This window comes from Aptenodytes forsteri, unplaced genomic scaffold, assembly GCF_000699145.1.
Source record: "Aptenodytes forsteri isolate BGI_AS27 unplaced genomic scaffold, ASM69914v1 Scaffold185, whole genome shotgun sequence".
Taxonomy (NCBI): domain Eukaryota; kingdom Metazoa; phylum Chordata; class Aves; order Sphenisciformes; family Spheniscidae; genus Aptenodytes; species Aptenodytes forsteri.
Window position 1 is genome coordinate 622,204 of NW_008796214.1, and position 19,788 is coordinate 641,991.

General features: G+C 36.4%; 1 protein-coding gene across 1 annotated transcript in view; it reads right to left on the reverse strand.

Moving 5' to 3' along the window:
- Window positions 1–19,788, reverse strand: part of RALGAPA2 (Ral GTPase activating protein catalytic alpha subunit 2) — a 143,512-nt gene that overhangs the window by 87,002 nt on the left and 36,722 nt on the right. The window contains exons 12-25 of the mRNA XM_019474419.1: window positions 18,402–18,575; window positions 17,365–17,502; window positions 16,626–16,774; window positions 16,086–16,197; window positions 15,053–15,290; window positions 14,335–14,499; window positions 11,386–11,526; window positions 8,105–8,236; window positions 7,491–7,588; window positions 5,389–5,479; window positions 5,048–5,224; window positions 2,666–2,859; window positions 2,050–2,148; window positions 1,633–1,788 (exon numbers count right to left, since the gene is read on the reverse strand). Of these exons, the coding sequence (XP_019329964.1) occupies window positions 1,633–1,788; window positions 2,050–2,148; window positions 2,666–2,859; window positions 5,048–5,224; window positions 5,389–5,479; window positions 7,491–7,588; window positions 8,105–8,236; window positions 11,386–11,526; window positions 14,335–14,499; window positions 15,053–15,290; window positions 16,086–16,197; window positions 16,626–16,774; window positions 17,365–17,502; window positions 18,402–18,575 (2,064 nt within the window). The remainder of the gene's footprint in view (window positions 1–1,632; window positions 1,789–2,049; window positions 2,149–2,665; window positions 2,860–5,047; window positions 5,225–5,388; window positions 5,480–7,490; window positions 7,589–8,104; window positions 8,237–11,385; window positions 11,527–14,334; window positions 14,500–15,052; window positions 15,291–16,085; window positions 16,198–16,625; window positions 16,775–17,364; window positions 17,503–18,401; window positions 18,576–19,788) is intronic.

Sequence of the window (19,788 nt, forward strand, 5' to 3'; positions counted from 1 at the left end):
AGCTATTCGTTACTCTCAGGTAACATACTGAGAGTGGCTGAAAGGGGAGTTCCCACCACACTTTTATTTTTCCCCATTTGTGCTTCATAAACGGCAGATGCGTACGAGTTATTCTAAGTTTCAGCAGCAGCCAGGACTTCCAGGTTTTTCCAGAAGAAAACCCTTTCCTTTCTATTCTTTTTTTCCCCCCATTATCTATTTAAAAGGAAGATTTTCCAAACATTCAAACTTTTCAGAAGGGGAACTGAGATTCAGAGGGCAAGAGTCTGGAAACAATTCGGTTTTTCTCTCTTTCATCTCAGAAATAACCAAATCTGTGCAAGACTCTTCCTGCTGGCTTACTAAAGGCACCAGAAATAACCCTCAGAAGAAGCAGAAGTGACCACTACAGGATTTACGAAGGGGTCTGTGTGCCCTCTGCTGGCATCCGCAGCACAGCTCTAGCCATTGCTTTCATTAGACTATTCCTTTTAAGGAGGAGAACTCACTCCTACAGCTATAAAACCACCAAAAAGTTTTTAGATATTCTCTATTTTGTCTCAAGAGTATTTCTTATAGTTTTTATGAGTATTTAGCCGTTTCTGTGGCCCAATAATCTTCTTACATCGCAACAGATTAAGTCTTTTCCTCATCTCCCACTGAATACTTTATTAATTAGGCCAACCCACGACACAGGGACCTAGAAATAACATTTATCCACAGAAACAGAATGTTTTGGCAGCACCTCTTGGTTGCAGTGGTAAGATAACCTTCTGTCTCAGTTCTCCCTTCAGTCCTTTTTGCACCAGTTAAAGAGAGCTGGTATGACAGTTTTAAACATCCCCTGAAGGACTAATCTTGAAGGGGAAAAGTCTAGAGAGGACAACATTAATTCTAATTTTTGAGGATGTCCTTGCAAGCAATGGCACAGGGCATTCCAAAGGGTGTGCTGAGAGCAGACACTGCCCATAAATTAACATAAAGCTCTTCACGGCCCCTCCTTTGCCCAAGATCATGTCTAGCATTTGACCTTGTCATAGAAGGTAAAGACATCTGTAACGTGAGCTAGGAGTAACCGCTGTCTCCCTGGAGCTGTAAGTAACGCAAACAACCGACCAACTCCAGCGGTTGCCCTGGAAGCACCGACTTCACAGCGTCACAGTCGTACAGTAACGTGGTAAGGCCATTGGACACACGAGGCTCCCGCTTTGGTGGAACCAAAGTTTAAACATACTGGTCAAACACACAGGGTAGCTCAAGACTTAGTATCAACTGACTGTTTGAACATTTTTAATGTGACCAGCTTGACCCACTAACTGTGCAATGAAGATGGACAGAAACTCATCACAGATTATTCCTCAGAAATGTCAGGAAACTGAGAAAGAAAAATCAACAAGCATCTGTGATGCAGTTGTGACAATAAGTCACAGATAAGTAGTTGTTGTTTAAAAATTTATAACTAGGAGAGCAATGAGAAAGTTAGGACTGCGTAATCTAAAGAGAGGTACAGACTAGGCTACACAGGATAATTTCATGCAACAATTGTGGCAAAGCATTGCTTCCTTTCTGCTTCAGATCTTCAAATATGAAAATACAGACATTCCCATCAGCACACAGTAATAAATTAATTTTTTTATCAAGTAAAGCTTGTACCTGGTCTTCACTTGTTAAGCCAAGGTGCATCACAAAATAAAAATGAACCAGGAAATCAGAATTTGGCAGAACATCTTGACGCCTAGTCATCATAGCACAGATCAGCCTGTATGCCTGAAGTTTACCTTCTTTATATTCATTTGGCAGGGTGGTTGCCTGAAAAGAGCAAAACGCTTGTATTATTACTTTTTTTTCTAGTAGCCAGCTAATGCAAAACTATCTTCAGCAGATTTTCCATAAAGCAAATCTGTTCTGTGTATTTATTAAAATACACTTGCGTCCAAATAGCCTTTGGAGGGTATTCATCTTTAGCCAGCAGTGATTACAGAAATTAAAAATAACGCAACCAAACATACACAAAATCAGTACTGATATAGAAGAAAATACTGATGTGTGAAAATTTTAGAAATAACTTACCTTGAACAACCATGATGCAAATATTCTGAGAGGAGGAATTAAGACAGGAGGAGAGGGAGTAGACTGATTGTCCACACTTATAGCAAGGTTGTCCCGTATCTAATGTTTTTGAAATAACAGAGTTAATAAAACTGATAGCTTACTTTATTAATGATCTTTATTTCATATTATTACTTTTTCATTTTATTTGATTTACTTTAAACACTACACCCTGCACTATAGAGAGTTCCTACTTAAGCCAAAACTACCAGGAAAGACTGTTCGACAGTGTTTCCCCACAGCCTCAGCAAATACTACCATTTTAGGTCATACCATGGGCTTTTACACTGAATACCAACGTTTGTGGTATTCTATTCTATACTTCTATTTTCTTTGCTACTGTTTCGTCACCCCATTTAAATTAACTAATCTAAATTCTCTTGTCATTGAACAGGAACATTCTCTATTGGGGATATCTACTAGAAATCAAACAAGATTATCTTTCTTTATGACAGAATCCTCCAAGTCTCATGCTTATGTTCCAGATACTAATACTAAATAAAATTTAATTAAATTTTTACAACAAAAGCAAAATCATTATCATTAGATGTAAGGATGTAAGCATCATATACGATACCTTTGCAAGTTTATACCACAACTCATAAAGATACCCAAAAACTTTTGCATGGATTTTAGGTGACTGTATGTTGTTCACATCTCCAAGAATTCCCAAGATCCTCCTCCATAAGACAGCAGCAGAATCAGGATGCCAACCGATAAGGCTTCCACCAGCAATTATACTGCAGTCATCAGCAAGGAATTCACTACTGTCTGTAAATTTAAAAAAGTTCAATTTCCATGAATTAGAAATGCAGTGTACAGTATAAATTTGGTCAATAAAATAGGAATATTACTCCTTCCATCTCAAAAGTATTCTCTCCCACCATATCACCTCTCTCTTTTCCATTGCTCAAGCTAGCACACGATTCAAAGAAAAAAATGGCAGGAAATGTAGGCTAAAGGGCTTCCACATAGAGATGACACAGCTATAGATCAGTTTTATATCAGACAGACTGCCCCCACTCAAGGGTTGGTTTTTTTTTTTAGCAGGGAGGCAAACGCAGTTAAATGGAACACTCATGTACTCTGAGAGATTTATTCAATCAATAACTGGCTTTTACAGGTAATGTTTCTACTGCTAAGAGTCCTTTCTTTTTTAAGATCACACAGTATAAAACGACCTGGAAATGGAACTGATCAAAGGAACTAAAAAGTATGCACTACTAGTGATGAAGAATATGCTCAGGCACTATCATGTTATACAGAAGCAGTTCCTGAGACAGCAGTATGCAAACTGAGAAGGAAAGCAGGGTTTTGTGAAGACTGTCAGGATAATGGAATTAATATGCTTAAACAGTAAAAGAAAAATTCCATATTGAAGTGCAAATTTTAATGACAAGAGCTGTTACATTATCTTCTATCAGACCAGGGAAAGCTGTGTAGCAGCCTATCTGCAGGCAAAATCAGACCTATGGTCCAGTGTGGCACCCTGCAGTGCTCAGCAGCCAATGTTTCAAGGAAAGTTGCAGGAAACCTCTACACAGGCAGAGGGAAATAACTTGTGTCCTCCCAGAACCCAAAGAAGGTTAGCAAAATAAAAGGCATTTTAGATGTTTTTATGTTTGCTTGAATTATTTTTAAAAAAGCTTTTAGGATTATATTTCTTTTTGCTTTTTTTGTTTTGTTTGTTGTGGCATTATGAATTCCCAAAGTGTTAAAACAGATGTTATTTATTAAGCACATTAGAATGATCTTCAACAGATATATCATCAGGCAAATTGCATCTATGCTGTTCAGTGGTGGCGTCACAGTATTTTTTTGCCTTACACCATAGAGGTTTCTACAGCAAAACAAAGTTTTGCAACTTGGGTGAGAACCAGAAATGCAGTAAGGGCACACTGGCTCTGTGGGGCAATTATACATTCGTTACCCCATTTTTCTTTTTAGTTTACATTACCTTTCAGGTTATTTTATATAATTCATTCTCTTTGTACACACAAAGGAGCAATGTCTTGTATCATAGACATAAAGAAAGCAATTAATTTATGATACATAATAATCCTTACCATGTACTGTATTACATGCTACCTTTTGTACAATGGCAGTCTGAACAGTTGAACTAGGTGTGCTGGTTCATTAAATTAGAGATATTTCAAAGAAAAAGTGAATACGAAAAAGATATCCTTGAAACTATATATCTGTAAGCAAAAACAGCCTGTAAGTTAGTTTCATATGTTACTGCATTAAGTTATTGAACTAACATCTCTGACTCACATTATTAGATGGGAAGGTACCTTTACAAACTGCAAAGAATCAAAATATTTCTATAAATAATCATGAGTGTTGTATATGTTAAAGACACTATAAATGAAATAGAAAGGTAAAGGACTTTTACTTCCAAACTAACTCTTCTGAGAATGCCACTTACGACATCCTACTGGAGTATAGGCATTGTGTACTTTGAAGTATAAATAAGGAGGGTAACAGGATTAAGATGAGAGAAATTATCACGAATTAACTAGTTATTTCCTATCAGTCAAAATATATAGTAAGGAATTTCTTTAGACTATTCTGCTATGAAATAAAACCTATTAACTTAAAATATAAATTAAATTCATTTATTTTACTTGAACACTGGGGCAGGCTAAGAGAGCACAAGTGATGAGCTATCAGATCTCAGTTGATTAGTAGTAATTTGACACAGTAAGCAACCCAATTATTTTCAACTGTGTGATCATTTTCTGGATCACAATTTATTGGCACCTATGTCAGCTTCAATCTGATTATCCAAATTCCTTAAACTCTGGGCGTTCAAATCTCATTTTTGAATGAACACTATGATTGAAACTCAGTGATACATGCCAAACAAAACATACTTTTTATAAGCAAACTGAACTGTATGAACTCCTTTTTGAGACAAAAATCTAAAATAGTAAATATATTTTCTGGACTACAGTACCTGTTAGATTTGCAGTATCTGAAGGACTAAGCTGAAGCCAGCGAGGTGCATCAGGATCCACACAAACATCTGCTGATGCATTAACTTCATGGTCTTCTTCAGAAGCTTGCCAGGGGATAAGTGCGATCTCTACTTCATTATTATAGCCAATGGATGTGTCACTGCTAACACTTTCACCTAAAGCAAGAAGGGGATTAATAAAGATCACAAACCCTGTTTTTAAAGACTACATTAGCAAAGCATGATGAGAAAAGCATCTAATATATCTGTAACAAGACAAAATTAGGACACTGATTTCAATTGCTACACTTAAGAAAAATACTGTATTTCTTGGAACTCACTTTTTTCTCTCTCTCTATAATTTCCATTTGATTGCTGCAAGTCTGCTTTCAAATCTAATTCAGCTGTACTACTGCTTCTTCGTACTAGTACCTTCAGAGAAAAAAAAAATTAATCTCAGCTTATTACAGTTTTGAGAACTACAACATATTTTAGAAAATTCAAGATACACACACAGTTATTGGAAATTAATTACAACTCAGTCAAGATATTTTCATGAATATTTAGACTACCAAAATATCTTTAAATGTCTTAAGGAAACCATCATGCTTTCAATTTCAGTTGTTATCCTCCCTTTCTTAAACTCAGTTTTCATACCAACAAGCAGCACTTTTTACTTAGTTTTTCCACAAATCTGAAGTCATTCAATACTTTTAAAAGCATCAAAAAATCTTTCAGGAAGAAATTAGTAGTCATCTCTTATGTCAGGGCATTACTCTGTTGCAAAACAACCCATGCAAAGACACCTGATCTTTTGTTTACCACCTTCTTCTTCGTCAAATGGATTTATAGCCTACTTGCTGAAAACCCTTCAGACAATTTTCTGCTTCTAGATGATACTGCTCTGTCCCTAAGCATAATTGTTTTTCTTTATATCTGGCAGATCACCTTCAAATTCACATTTCTTGCAACTCCATGTCACCTAGAATAGCAAAACTTAATTTCTGCCAGAAAAAGAGTATCATGTTTTCCATTGTAAATATGCAACAAAAAGCCCCAATGCCTTACCCCTAGGAGCATACTAGATCTAACTGCGAAGGAATCTCTACTCTAAAATTCCTCAATTCACTTAACGTTTCTGAAATTCCATTTTGATATTTGCAATTATTAGTATTACTATTTTTAAATAAATTTCTTGAAGCAATTTCTGATCCACTGGCCAGACATTAATCCATTTGTTCTTTCTGCATATATCTGAGAAAACAGATTATTGCCACCAAAGAGACAACTGGCTTGTAGAAATTATTGTTGTATCATCTAACATTGTAGCTTTTTTTTTTTTTTTAACTGGAGAGAATTGACAATCATCCCCAAGAAATACATGTTTGCTTGCACTCTGCTTGCACTGCAGAGTAGTCCTTCTTCCCTGGCAAATCTGGCTCTTAGTGATCAGTGATGACAATATTTCAGTGGGTTGTGATATGAAGTCAAACTGGTTCATATGGTACATTAGCAAGTTATGCAGTGAATGTATGGTCAAAACCCCAGCTTCCACCTGCAAAAAGGGTGAAAGTGCAATACTGGTAACAGCCCGGCAGCATATGCTTGTGAATTTTTTATAACACATGCCACTAAAATAGAATGGGGAGCCAGGTTAATTTTTAATTCTCCCAACTACTGAGCTTACTTCTCTCCCTCTCCCCTCCACCACACAAAGCAGACTAGGTTTTCCTTCCTTTTTGAGACACTTTGTTATTCCTGAAGCGATTAATGAAAGCACTCTGCAGAAAATGTCTCGTCTCTCCTTTCTAGAGCTAAGTGTTAATGGTTCTTTAAGTCTAGACTTATGGGAGAACCAAGATCCAAAGATGAGATTCAGCTTGGAGACCTCCATTATGTATTGCATTATACTTCCACAAAGATGATCAGCCTCAGCCATTTATTATTTCTATCGTTTATTCAAAAGTTGCATTAAAAATTTATGAAGCTTGCCTGTCCTAATGTTAACTTATACAAACATCTGCAATACATAGCTGGCGATACAAATTGTGCTGAAGGAAAGCATCTTCCCCAGCACTTTAAAACATCAAACATTTATTGCAGTGTCTTGTAGCTCTATAATAGCCATGAATTATTTATCTTTAAAAAGTTATGAACTTCTTGTTTATATTTAATATAAAAAAGAACAAAAGTCTTGTATAAGACTAGAATATAGCCAATTACATAAAACTGCGTAAGCAACTGACCAGATCAGGAGACACAGAATGATCGTACCAAATAGCATAATGAACAGCTACAGCTCAATTCCAGATTCCATTCTAGAAGTGTGATTAATGATTTTTCACACTTTCAGTTGCTACAGTTTCTAAATACTAAAAGGCATCTGATTAGAAATAAAACATTGTTAGAATCTTATCAATAATCACTCTCTATTTTGCCTTACTTGCTCAGCTTCATGTTCCTTCTTTGTATATCCCTTATTTTCCTGAACTGATCTGGAGTCTGAAGAAGTTAAATTATGAGAACTCCCAGCCTTTTTACCTAGAAATTTTAGAAAATAAACAAGAAATATAGACATTTGTGGGACCAAAGTACATAGCAAATTATATGAAAGTTTCAGTTACGTTTACATGTACACTTATATTTATAGTTAAGTGAAGTAATACAACATTAAAATGGAATACATGATGTTTTGAAAAACCCTTCATAAGCATAACATACACGATAGGAACAGAAGTAGAACTGTTAGCTTTAACACACAAAATTTAAATGCAAGCCAGATAAAAAAAAAAGTTTAAGAGTTACATACAAAATGCATACATTCAAAGGTTTCATTTTTAACCGCTCTGTTTTATAAAGGGTCATGTCCTGCATTTGTGGTTTGTAACTTCTTAAAACCAGTTCCTTCAACAAGATACCAACAATATATTTACTAAGAAAAGGAGATAAAAACCATTTTAGAACAGAGCTGGAAACCAAAGTAGCATTTATGAGGCTGAACAAGTCTCAACACTTTTTCTTCAGAAGTACAAAATGGCTATATTTTATCAAAATTACCTTGAAAAAAATCAGATGGAAACTGATCTGTAATATCTGAAGTGCTGCTACTTCGAGTTAGCTGCTGCTCTTGGTCTGCAAATAGGCCCATAGCTTCTGTTGAATTTTCCAGCTGTTGAGATTCTTCAACTTCTGTTGATTTAATTAAAACACAAAATATTTGCACGACCTCAGAATTATATACACATGTGAACTCCTCATCTAAGAAAGCTGTATGAAAAAGCGACCCATTCAAGTAATTAAAACTCCCAAGTTACTAAGCTGGAATGTAACTCCTAGTCACAGAAGTTATAATTTAAGTTTTATAAAATATCCTTAGAAAAATTGTAAATTTTAGAGAGAGATGTACGAGCAGTGTAAGTGGTAAAAAGTCTAGAAAAAGAACAGAAATTACTCTGCGGGTTCGGAGTGCACAAGGAAGGGTGGGAGGATGTCACTTGAACAAAGCTATGTTTTTCAGCGCTAGAGACCCAAACTAGACCCTGTTTGTTCTGGAAACAGAAAGAATAGAGGAGAGGCAGCAAAACTACGATAAATGCAGAGTGCAGAAAAGATGACTGTGCTTACTGACTTCTCCTCCATAAAGAGGGGAAGGGGAGAATAAAAAAAGGCAACAATTCAGAGTAAAAAAAGATCTGAGTTACATATGATTTGGGCTTAGTTTGCGAGGACAAACTGATTCATGCAGCTTTTTTGCTGTAACTGAAAATGAGAAATAATAGGAGAGAGAGGCATGATAATTCAAGTGAGAAAGTAAATTGACATACTGGGGAAGGAGCAACGGGAACTCTTGAGATTAGCTAGCAACACTGCTTTTAGAAATGCGTTTCTCTTAGCATTGGGGGGTGGAGGGAAAGACAGTTAACACTCAGGATCAAGTATGTTCGCATTCAGTAGTGGTGCTTTTAGTTATGGCCATGACACTGGTTAATGCCACCTACCATACTTAACCTAATTGCTAACTCTTTCCCCGGAAAGCAGTTGAAGAGGTGGCCCACACACCCCATCAAAGCTGACCCAACAGAACCACCAGCAGACTGTTCAAGGTGTTCAATCTGCACAGCCAATGCTATTTTCCTTTTCTAAAAAATTATGAAAAATGTTGCTGTAGCAACTCTTATGAGAACCCTTGAATTTCTTTTTTTCAATAAAGAACATGGGCTGAATTATTAAGTCTTCTAGATTTCTTTCAGCATATTGTTACATAATATGCACATTAAATAAAAGCGACCTTTCCACCACCTCCCTATTCTCCTCCTCTTCTCTCCTCTCCTCTGCTTTGCTTCCTGTCTGCTCCACAGGCACTGACATTGAGGCCACACTTACTCAGAAATGAGCAAGAAGTACAGCCCCTCGGGATATGAGATTACAGACCAATATACACAGGTTGCAGCAGCAGCCCGCAGCAGGAGGACAGTACGCTTAGTTCACTCAATCTACACTACCAAGTGCGTTTAAGTAATATTTAAATACTTAATAAACATTGCGTGCATTTCAGAAAATTATCTCAAATACACATGTACAAAATCTACCTGTTCTGGTATTTACTGACCTCAAAGTATCACTGTTGACTTTAAGTGCCTTACAGAAGGCAATAAATAAAATAATAGATTAATAATAAAGAAAAGTTTGTCTTTCAGGTCAATGCCCATATCCACTAGCTAGAACAGTTTCAGTGTTACAACTGAAGATAACTGTAAGCAGCATGAGATGAAAAAACACTAAAGATATTTCACAGAATAGGAATCCCTCCTCAAAGTATCACTGTTGACTTTAAGTGCCTTACAGAAGGCAATAAATAAAATAATAGATTAATAATAAAGAAAAGTTTGTCTTTCAGGTCAATGCCCATATCCACTAGCTAGAACAGTTTCAGTGTTACAACTGAAGATAACTGTAAGCAGCATGAGATGAAAAAACACTAAAGATATTTCACAGAATAGGAATCCCTAGAGAGCCATAATGCACCACATACAAAACTTTACTTTTCTTGCTACAGCAGCTAACGACTCTGGTTGGGGCTCAAGAGTCAGAAATCCCTCCCAGGAAGTGAAACGTGGGAGGTGACAGAAAGTCGTATTTTCAGAGACTTCCTAGCTGGAAACAGAAATAAAAGAAAGTCTGCTAACATGACAGAGAAATCTCACTGCTTCCACCAACACATCTTGGCTAGGTGATAGGATGAACGCTCTACAACAAAGTAGCTTTGTATTCTCAGGCCATTACATCTGTTTTTCACATTTATGTCTGGGTACCAGTACAGAATTCAGTTCAGAAGTTGTACGCTTAGGGTTTGTTCGAGCTTTATTTATCACAACAGCAAGTTCCACAGGACAAGACTATATAGAAAGCAGGAAAAAAGTTTACTACACTTTTGAGCAAAAATACGCCCACTTCAGTCCAAATAACCACTAAAATGCCCAAATCTGGATTGCTGCCTTTAGTTTCTGCATTCCTAATCCTTAGTATATTTGGTCAGCACTATATTACAACTTTAACAACCATCTGGAAACTTTTAATAAACCAAGTAATTGAAAGTGTAAACACGAGTAAAAGCATTTTTTATTAAGAAATTAAAATAAATTTTACTTTAGTTACTAGGGAACATAAATCTAATTGTAATTCATGATAATCTTTAATATTAAAATGAACAAAACCTGCATTGCTTGCAGTACTACAAACATTTTGAGAGAAATCAAACACTAACTGAGAAATAAGAGGCACAGACAAATCTTTTAGATTTCCTTCTGAAATCAGTAATTACAGGAAGAGTTCTGTAGAAGAAAAAAAAAATCCACATTTGTAAGCATCGATTTGTAACTGAGTGTAACACAGATTGAATGAGATTTTTCTTTTAAATCAAGTAGCTCAACCAGCTGCATTTCTCTGACTGCGTATTTTGCTTGCACTAGTTCATACATTCAAGCATTCAACTAGTTTCTACAGTAGTTCCTTGAAAAGATATTGCTCTCCTTTTCCCTGAAAAGGTTTCTTATTTTGACAATGAACCCAGTGACAGAATAACAAAAAAGCATTAGAAACGGACACTTTTTGCCACCCTTTGTAACTTTGCAAAAGGAAAAGATATGCTCCCATTAAACTTGCTCGTCTCTTAATGGCTACCAATATTACTTAACACCATGTTTTGAACAGATCCAAGGCACGGAAAAACATCTCATTCCACACCACTAAAGAATAATCAACTGGACAGAAAGGGAGTAGACAGACAGTGGAAAAATATAAAGAACATTTATATAAAAGATGACTTTAAAGTACAGTACCTGACAGTCTGTGAGAGCAAGAAGTGTAAGAGATACCAGGTAAGAGAGAGCTCACAGTGTGAAGCAGAAGAGGTACACTTTTAGTAGCTGGCAAAGCCTCATAAAGATGAACACAGTTGCTGATAGACTGGCTTCGCTTAGCTTCCAGGAAAAAATAAAGCAATAATTATGTCAGAAAAAATTATGAAATATTTGGTGTTTTGAATGTCATGATACAATGAAACACAAAGCTTTTGAAAAAAATAGTTTTACAACATTAAGCCCAGAAGTATTTCCTATAAGCTGTAAGTTAACAATGTGCAACTGTATCTCACACATTGAAAGTGCAATAATCAGTGATTTCTGAATCACAGCAGTTCCACAACGTGGAATATTTCATTTTGTCAGTGTATGATTCCTATCTCTGGGCTAATTTGACTTCCCCTTTTTTCTTTCCATTGAAGTACCTGCAGCAGTACATACAGCTCAAAAATAAAGAATGGAAAACTTATTCAAATTCCCCTCTACTAGCAATGCTCCCCCCCCAACACCAGCTACCTCTTACATTCATTCATCTTTGCTGAAAACAATCCATTTTCATCTGAGAAGTGGGATAGTGTGCTTCTCAAAAATCGATCTAAAGATACAGCTGCCTCTGGTTTTGCTTTTAAAACTAAGATCCCAGCTCCAGACTGGATAAAGCCCCGAGTACCCTGGTCTGACAGACAGCTGATCCTGCTTTGTGCAGGAGCTTAGACTTGATGAAGTTCCTTACACCCTGAATTATCCTGTGGACTCTGGTTTTGGGGTACTGAGCCCTGCTTTCCATGTTTCTGAACAGGATGATGAAAGGGACGCAAGTTACATGAAAGTTTTTGGAGTTCTTAAGTCACCTCAAAGGAAGGTAGAAGATAAGTGCAGTCTGAATGCATATCTTACTGAATTTCTCTTCAAAATAGCAACACTTAAATGGGTTCACTGTTTCTTAGAAAAAGAAAGGCCACGAAGAAAACACTTTCCAAGGTGGCTAACACTCTAGAGGCTGTCTAACATCATTATAAACTTGGTATTTTATGGATTAATACCCAATTGTCATGAGCTTAAAGTCTCCTTTAGAGAAAACCAGCAATTTATCAATTGTATTACTAAAAGTTATGCTGAATTACAGAAGTCTCTAACAGAAATTTATTAGGAAAAAAAGAATCCATACAATTTCTCTTCTTGTATACAGCAATGTCAATGCTGACACTTAGAAGTCAGAGGGGAGGAAGGAGGAAGCAAAAATACTCAAGTAGAGTAGCAGGCAAAAGATTTTCTGCTGCTGCAGAAGTACTCTGTTCTTACTCTTATAACTCCAGATACAAGCAGCAGATCAAAAGAAAGTCTTACCTGGAAGCAGGAGGTGCTCTGGTATTTGTATGTTCACTTGGGGGGGGGGAGGTTGTTGTTTTTAAATGGAGGAGGGAGAATATTAGGGATTTTAAAAAGCCTCCAGTGGGAGACACTTTTCCCAAAGTGTCCACTCTGCTAAAGAAAGTCCTCCCGTGAACAGCCCTGGCTTCTGTATTCACCTTAGGGACTGCCACATTTCCTTCTGAAAGATGACACCTCTGGAGGCTTAGTAGCTGTGTTTTGTGTGTTTCCAAATAGTCTTACCTTAGAAAAGGGATATACATTTGACATATTTGAAATGATTATTCGTTATAACCGCATGTGCAAATATAAAACTTTTTTGCACCTGCTGATTTGGGAGCCATTGATCATCACAAATCCCATGAAAGCCAGAATAATTCTCTTTTTATATGACCATGAGACACAAAATGAAACTAAGGGCTTTTTACACATGAAGTTCATCCTCCTACCTGACAACCTACTTGCTCCCTACCAAATAAGCTCTTCTTACTAAAGGTAGGAAGTTTCTTTAATTTGAATGTACACGACCAAGTAAAGTCCTTGCTGATCAGTACAGGTCCTCTGTACTGCTCTGGTGAGAAGTCTAGGGGAGAAATGCTGTAGCAGAAGAAAGAAAGAATTCTCCACTGGAGCACAAATAGGAACTTGCCGAATTTAAAAATAAAACAGACACAAAGAATGAATTGACTCCAATGCCAAAATGTTTTGTGATCTAAGCTGTAGACTGTGGCTTAGTTATGAAGCCTGTAGCCACAAAAACATACTAAATCACCTTCAAATTCTCCTGGTAAGAAACAACTAATCTGTTATGAATGAGGAAGGAAGCCGTGCAGCAAAATATCTCCTATTCAAAAGCAGGAGATTTTCTATGAGGAGTTTTAATCCCTAGCCCATTGAATTGGAACACAGAAACATGTTACCATGCAATAAAACAGAGATCAAACTCAGGCTTCTGAAATGCTTGAAAAATCAGGTATCTGTTCAATGCCTGCGGTCTCAGACATTCCCCCGTCATTCCTCACCCCTGTTCTCCCTTCTCCTGTTTTCCTCTTTCCAGAAGTAAACATGAGAGAAAAAAAGTAAAAGGAGATGTTATACATACCTCATCATGTGAATAAAAAGAAAGCAAATAAAGCAAGTAAAAAAGGATGAAATTGTTTATTAAATATCTGGTTTACCTTCTGCTCACAGTAAATAGTATGCATGAAAGTTCAGAAGAAATATGTTATCTGAATGATGTTAATAAATGCTTTCTTATGAATTGATAAAAATAGGAACGTACTTTACTTCTTTACAAAAAACATAACTTGCACATGACTAACTTGCAATTAAATGTAATGTATTTAAAAACATATATTTAGAATTTTCCAAAATACTTTGGTTCTTTAATCATACTGGTAGTGGTCAAGACATCCAGACACAGGTACGCAACATCTCTGTTTAGGCATTTAATTATTAAGTTGCACGACTTTTGGAAGCAGCCACAACACAAAGGCAGATTTAAAACTTGAGTGTTACTGAGTGTTTGGGAACATAAGCATTTAGTTATGGTCTAACCTGTTGCTCTTTGACGAACAATATTTCTTGCCTTCTCAACTCCCGGGGCTCCAGAGGTCGTAGCACTTCTGAATCTCATTGGCTCCACAACTTCAGGATGACTTTTCCAGCTTAATGAAAAAGATCTTCCCACTACCGCTGTCTTTTGAGGCTCTAAAATGCCACCTTAGGGATAAAGAAAACAAAATTCTATAGCATCACATGCTTTGGCACATATTTTTCCTAAAGTATGAACAGACTTACAAGCACTCAGACATGAAAAATATTAATCTTTTAAACAACAGATGAATTTTTACTATTATTAAAAAACAATCACTGCTTCAACTATGTGCATCAATTGCAAGGTGGCACATAAAGGTAGCTAAAATACTGTAATTAATAAAGTTTAATAAAAATACATGGAAAAGAATTTTTACATTGATGACTATGCCAGACTACAGCACAGGAAATCGTGTTTCATTTCCGCTACACAGAAAAGACTGATTTTAAGCGCGTACTAAAAACTGCTAAATAGCTATCTTCTATTGACCCTAATTACCTTTCCTCCCACATTGAAGGATGAGAATACATAAATCCAAAGCACTTCACATTTGATTGAACAGGTTCGTACACTAGATTAAGTAGTACTTAATGTTAGATTAAATTAAATTAATTTTTAAGTTTAAACTTAAATGTTTAACTTGTTTGATACAAAAAGCTCCGAAGCATAGAGACTAACCTTTTCCTCTCTGCTTCTTTTCTTTTTGTTCACTGAGCTTATCCAGGGGTAAGTTGGTCATTTCCACCCCATATACGGTTCTTGCTAGCACCACTGTTAGGGAGTCCATGATATTGGCCCACTCGTTTATGAGCTCCTCCCAGTCCGTCAGGGCAGACAGAACACTGAGCAGCTCATCCCACAGCTCCCGAGAAATGTAAACGCTCAGGTTTGCTCTGATCCAAGCCACAATCAGGGTCTGAGAGAAAAGAAACAAGAAACAAAAATTCATGCATTTCTGTCAACATGAATTCAGTATGCCAACACCAACCCGCACGCTGATAAAGTCAACACCGACCTGCATATTAGCATTGATCATTCGCGATGCACAGATATTATGCATAGATTTTTTCATCAAAAAAACACTCCCAGAAATTGGTGGGTAAGTAATTGTGAAAGTTACTGACTAAGGAAGTCTAAAAATTCCAAAATGTATGTTTCAGGTGGTCTATATGTTCTCTGGTAAACTGAAATAATACGCTGTGTATAATAATAATACAATGAAGAACTGTTTCCTCTACCTACAAAATGATTATAGTGATTTAGCTACACTGGCATCACTCAGGCCTAGATACTGTAGCTGAGCATGTGAAGTACAATACAGTGTATAAATATTTTCATCTCATTCAATGTGACTCAGTTTTGACTTGCCAGCTGAACTTCTAGGAAAACAGTTACATCAAGCTTACACTTTAGAGATACTCATTGAAGATATCCCACAAAGAGACCATGTGCCTGCCTGTTCTACCACAGTTTGTAATAGAGCCCTAAAGAACAGATCAAATCAACTGCCTGTTGCACCCGGAATCTGTCTCCCTCTGTTAGGAACAGTTTACAAAATAATTACTTGTATTACCGCAAAAGAGAATTTTCTCATGTTTTACAAGTAGGTTTCATAGTACTGTGCAATAGCACTTAACTAAAACCATGAGTAATCATCATGTAAAACCAACATAAAAAACCCCAAAAAGACAAACAAACCCCAAACACTCACTCGGAAAAGTAATCCCGACATGCTATGAGCGAATGTATCCTTTATTTGGTTTTCTTTTGGCTTCTGCATCACAGCTTCTGTTATTCTAAGAAGTATCTGTAACATCTGTTCCCTGGTTCCAAAACAAAATTGTACTTTTTGTTCACATGTTCTGTCAATTGTACTTGTTAGTTTTCATGTACCAAAAAACCCTCTTAATTCTCCAGTAAGCCTTATTTATTGATAATGTGATCACACTTCAGACTTCACAGATCATTTGCAAAATAACATTACTTGGTTGTGGTCTGTAAAAACTAATTTTTGAGAAGGTGAAGTCAGGAATGGCAATTCCAGCCAGAACCTTGAAGTCAAATAGTACACTGATGTAGACTCAGCAGAATCTGCAATCTCACAAATCAATTCAGAGGCAAGTCACAAGTGTGACTTATGTAACAAGGTCTACCCCTGAGAAAGCCAGTCTTTTCTCTACCCAATAATTCTCCCATAAAGTTTAAATGTTGGTAATTTTCTCTTAAATGATGCAGACTATATTAAGCTTACCATGTCTTTTTATTCATTGATAGTTCCATTATCATGCGCCTAAAGATACTCAGAACTGCTTTGCAAGCATCAACTTGCTCCTTCAGAAGCACAGGGACTTCAATGCACGGTTCCAATAAGAAAACATTTGCAGAGTTTGTCAAGAATACCTTCAAGACAGGCATTTACAGTCAGTTTAAATAGTGTCAGGAATAAAGACAGTCAAGACTTACAATAAATTACTTGTCCCCCTCCTGTCAAACCTTTCACTTTCCTTAGAGAAAGTTTTATGTTTTACCTGTCACTTTATTTTTCTACATCATTCTAGTGAAAAGTCAGGTGGCATTACAGACCCGACAAAGGCATGCATTGCACAGTATCGGTTTTGTAGGTGTATCTTCTATTCAGTCAGGACAGAGTACCATTCCTCCAGCTACTCATTTCCTATATGCTTGAGCAACCACCAATATATCCAATAAATGAGGTTCAATGAAAGCAAATGTACAGTTCTGACTAATTCCTAGTACCCACAGTAGAAAAGAAAATGCATCTTCTGTCTTAAAATAGCTATGTGGCTCTAAGACACGGTCACATGGTTTAATATACATTTTAAAGTTACAAATGAAGTCCAAGTAGTACCTACAAAAACCATCAACTGCTGGTAGCTGTTTTCCTTAATCTCAGAGACTATATTATAATTTGTAGTGTAAATTATGCAATTACTTAAGTTACAGCCTTGCAACCTTTCTATACACCACACCTGTAACGCAGCTTGAGCACCAGCTTTAACATTTTTGTCCTCGTCTTCTAATATACATCCTCTGTTAACAGCACTGGTAAAGGAGTATGTTCTTCCCCAGCTGGATGAGCGCTTATGTCCTGAATGGTCAGAGGAAAGCTTTCAAAAACATGATTCAGTTAGTGACAAACCAGAAAGGAATATGTCTGTATTTATTCAAAATCATTTAAAATGTCAAAAGCAAAAAAGGGGGAACTGTCACGTCCTACATTCATTTCATGTCTATTATTTCTTAACCTCTGATCAAACAGACAGTATATGGAATTTAAAGGTTCATAAAAGTTTTAACAGCTATGTTATTTTAAATATTTTATATCACATTTTGTAGTCACTGTTTGCAGTAATATTTGAATTTAAGGCTGGCAAAACTATGAACCCCCTACAAAAGTAATCTGTCAAAACCTTGTAAGTCTCACTATGTTTTTACCACTCAAACCTCATTCCCAGTACAACAAAACTTCCCTTTAAATAGCTTCACAGCGTCAATAGTGTCAAAGTCAACTTTTACTGATGGTTCAATATAGGATATTAAAAAGGTGATGCACAGAATTTGTATCTACACTTCAATTTCCTAGATTAAGGTGTCTGAATCCAAATATTTCACCCAGTATATACAAATCAGTAGATACTATCAAATTCTTAAGTAACTACCACCAAAAGGAAATAGTCCTACATGCACTAGGCCAACAGACAGTGTAACTTTTAACACTGCAGAACTTATTAGTATTTCTTCCATTAAGTTCATGCTATCATATTTGTATAGACAGGGAATAACCAACAAATTACATTTTTCAAAAGAGCTGCAATTTTTCCCTGGACTCAGTAAGGGCTACTGAACACTCAATATTTATTTAAATTTTTGGACCTTAAATAAAAGCATTTTTTAATCTTGATTTTCCACACATTTTTTAATTTGTTACTCATTTACAAAGCGGGTTTAAAACTTAAATCATATATTGTAGGCGAACAGAATAAAGTAAGTAACACTGATACCATACATGTTTACCATCTGTTTGCACTGATGAATCCTCTAAGTTGACAACAGCATCCTGACTGTCTTCCTTTTTGTCTGGCTCCTCCATGAACACAGGCTTCTCTTGCAATATCCACTTTCGATACACCTTAACCACTTTTCGTGTTGCAGATATATCAGAAGGTGGCAATAAAAAAGCCTAAATTGAAAAGTTAACTGATTTTTACTATACATAGGACATAGATGTGCATGCATATACAAACACACCCACACACTACCACCCATAAATAATACAGTTCAAAAAAGAAAGGATACATAATTTTTATGTGTGTACTAGAAGGAGTTATGACTAATCAACAACCTATGCATATACCTACGTCATTCACAATTCCATAACTCTTAATTCCAAATTACTTCCATGTTGTATTTGTTTGGACAAAAAGAAAGAGGTTGTTTTTGCTCCTTGCAAGCCATCTAACTTAAGGTGTATTTATATCACAAGCCTTTACTAGCCATAGAGGTCTGGCAGGCTAAACTTAGGTACTATGCTATGCTGTCTGGAGAAGACGACTTCAAATTACATCAGCAGTATATGATGTGAAATGCCATTTCAGCATATGTAGGTAGAGACAAGACAGTAAGTTGTGATGAGGATAACAGTGGCTGGCATTCGACCCTTTCTCACTACAGTTTTGGAAATCACCACAATGAATTTATTTTCAACATGCTACTCAATATCTGTATTGGGAATCATTCTGTAAAGACATCCTCTGCAAAAGCTTTCAAAGGCTAGACTGGCTGCTTCCCCACATTTCTGGAGGTCTTATGAGACTAAAAAAAAAATATAGTGACAGAAGACCTTTGCACTGCAGTGAACAGGCACAGAAATCACTGTCTCAAAATGCTATCTGGTACAAAAAAGCATATTTTGCCAACAAAATATTTTTTATATCAATATGCGTTGTATTATAAAACCACTGAAAGAGATGAAAATACATTTTTCGTATTAAAAAAATAGGTCCTTTCAACTATGAAGAGATTACCCGCTCTCCATGATTAACATGGTCAAAAACTACAGCATTTCCTTATACCCAGTTTAGATGCAAAAACATTACAAAGGAATCTTGCTCAGGCAGGGGAAATCTTTGCATCACATAGTGCACTGTTGTCTTTAGTCAGCATGAAGTGCAACATCCAACAGCTGATTTCAACAGAAATTGAAGGTTTAGCAAAAGCAAGTTTAAATATGCTATACAGCAAGTATGTGAAACTTCTTAAAATATCTTCCCAGCCACTGTCAACTTAGGGATGCATAAACCGAAAAAGCCAGAAGCCAACTGCTAGAATATTAGAGAAACAGCAGCTCATCAACAGGATGAATGGGCACTACATAGAATGCTTTCTGCAAGGCT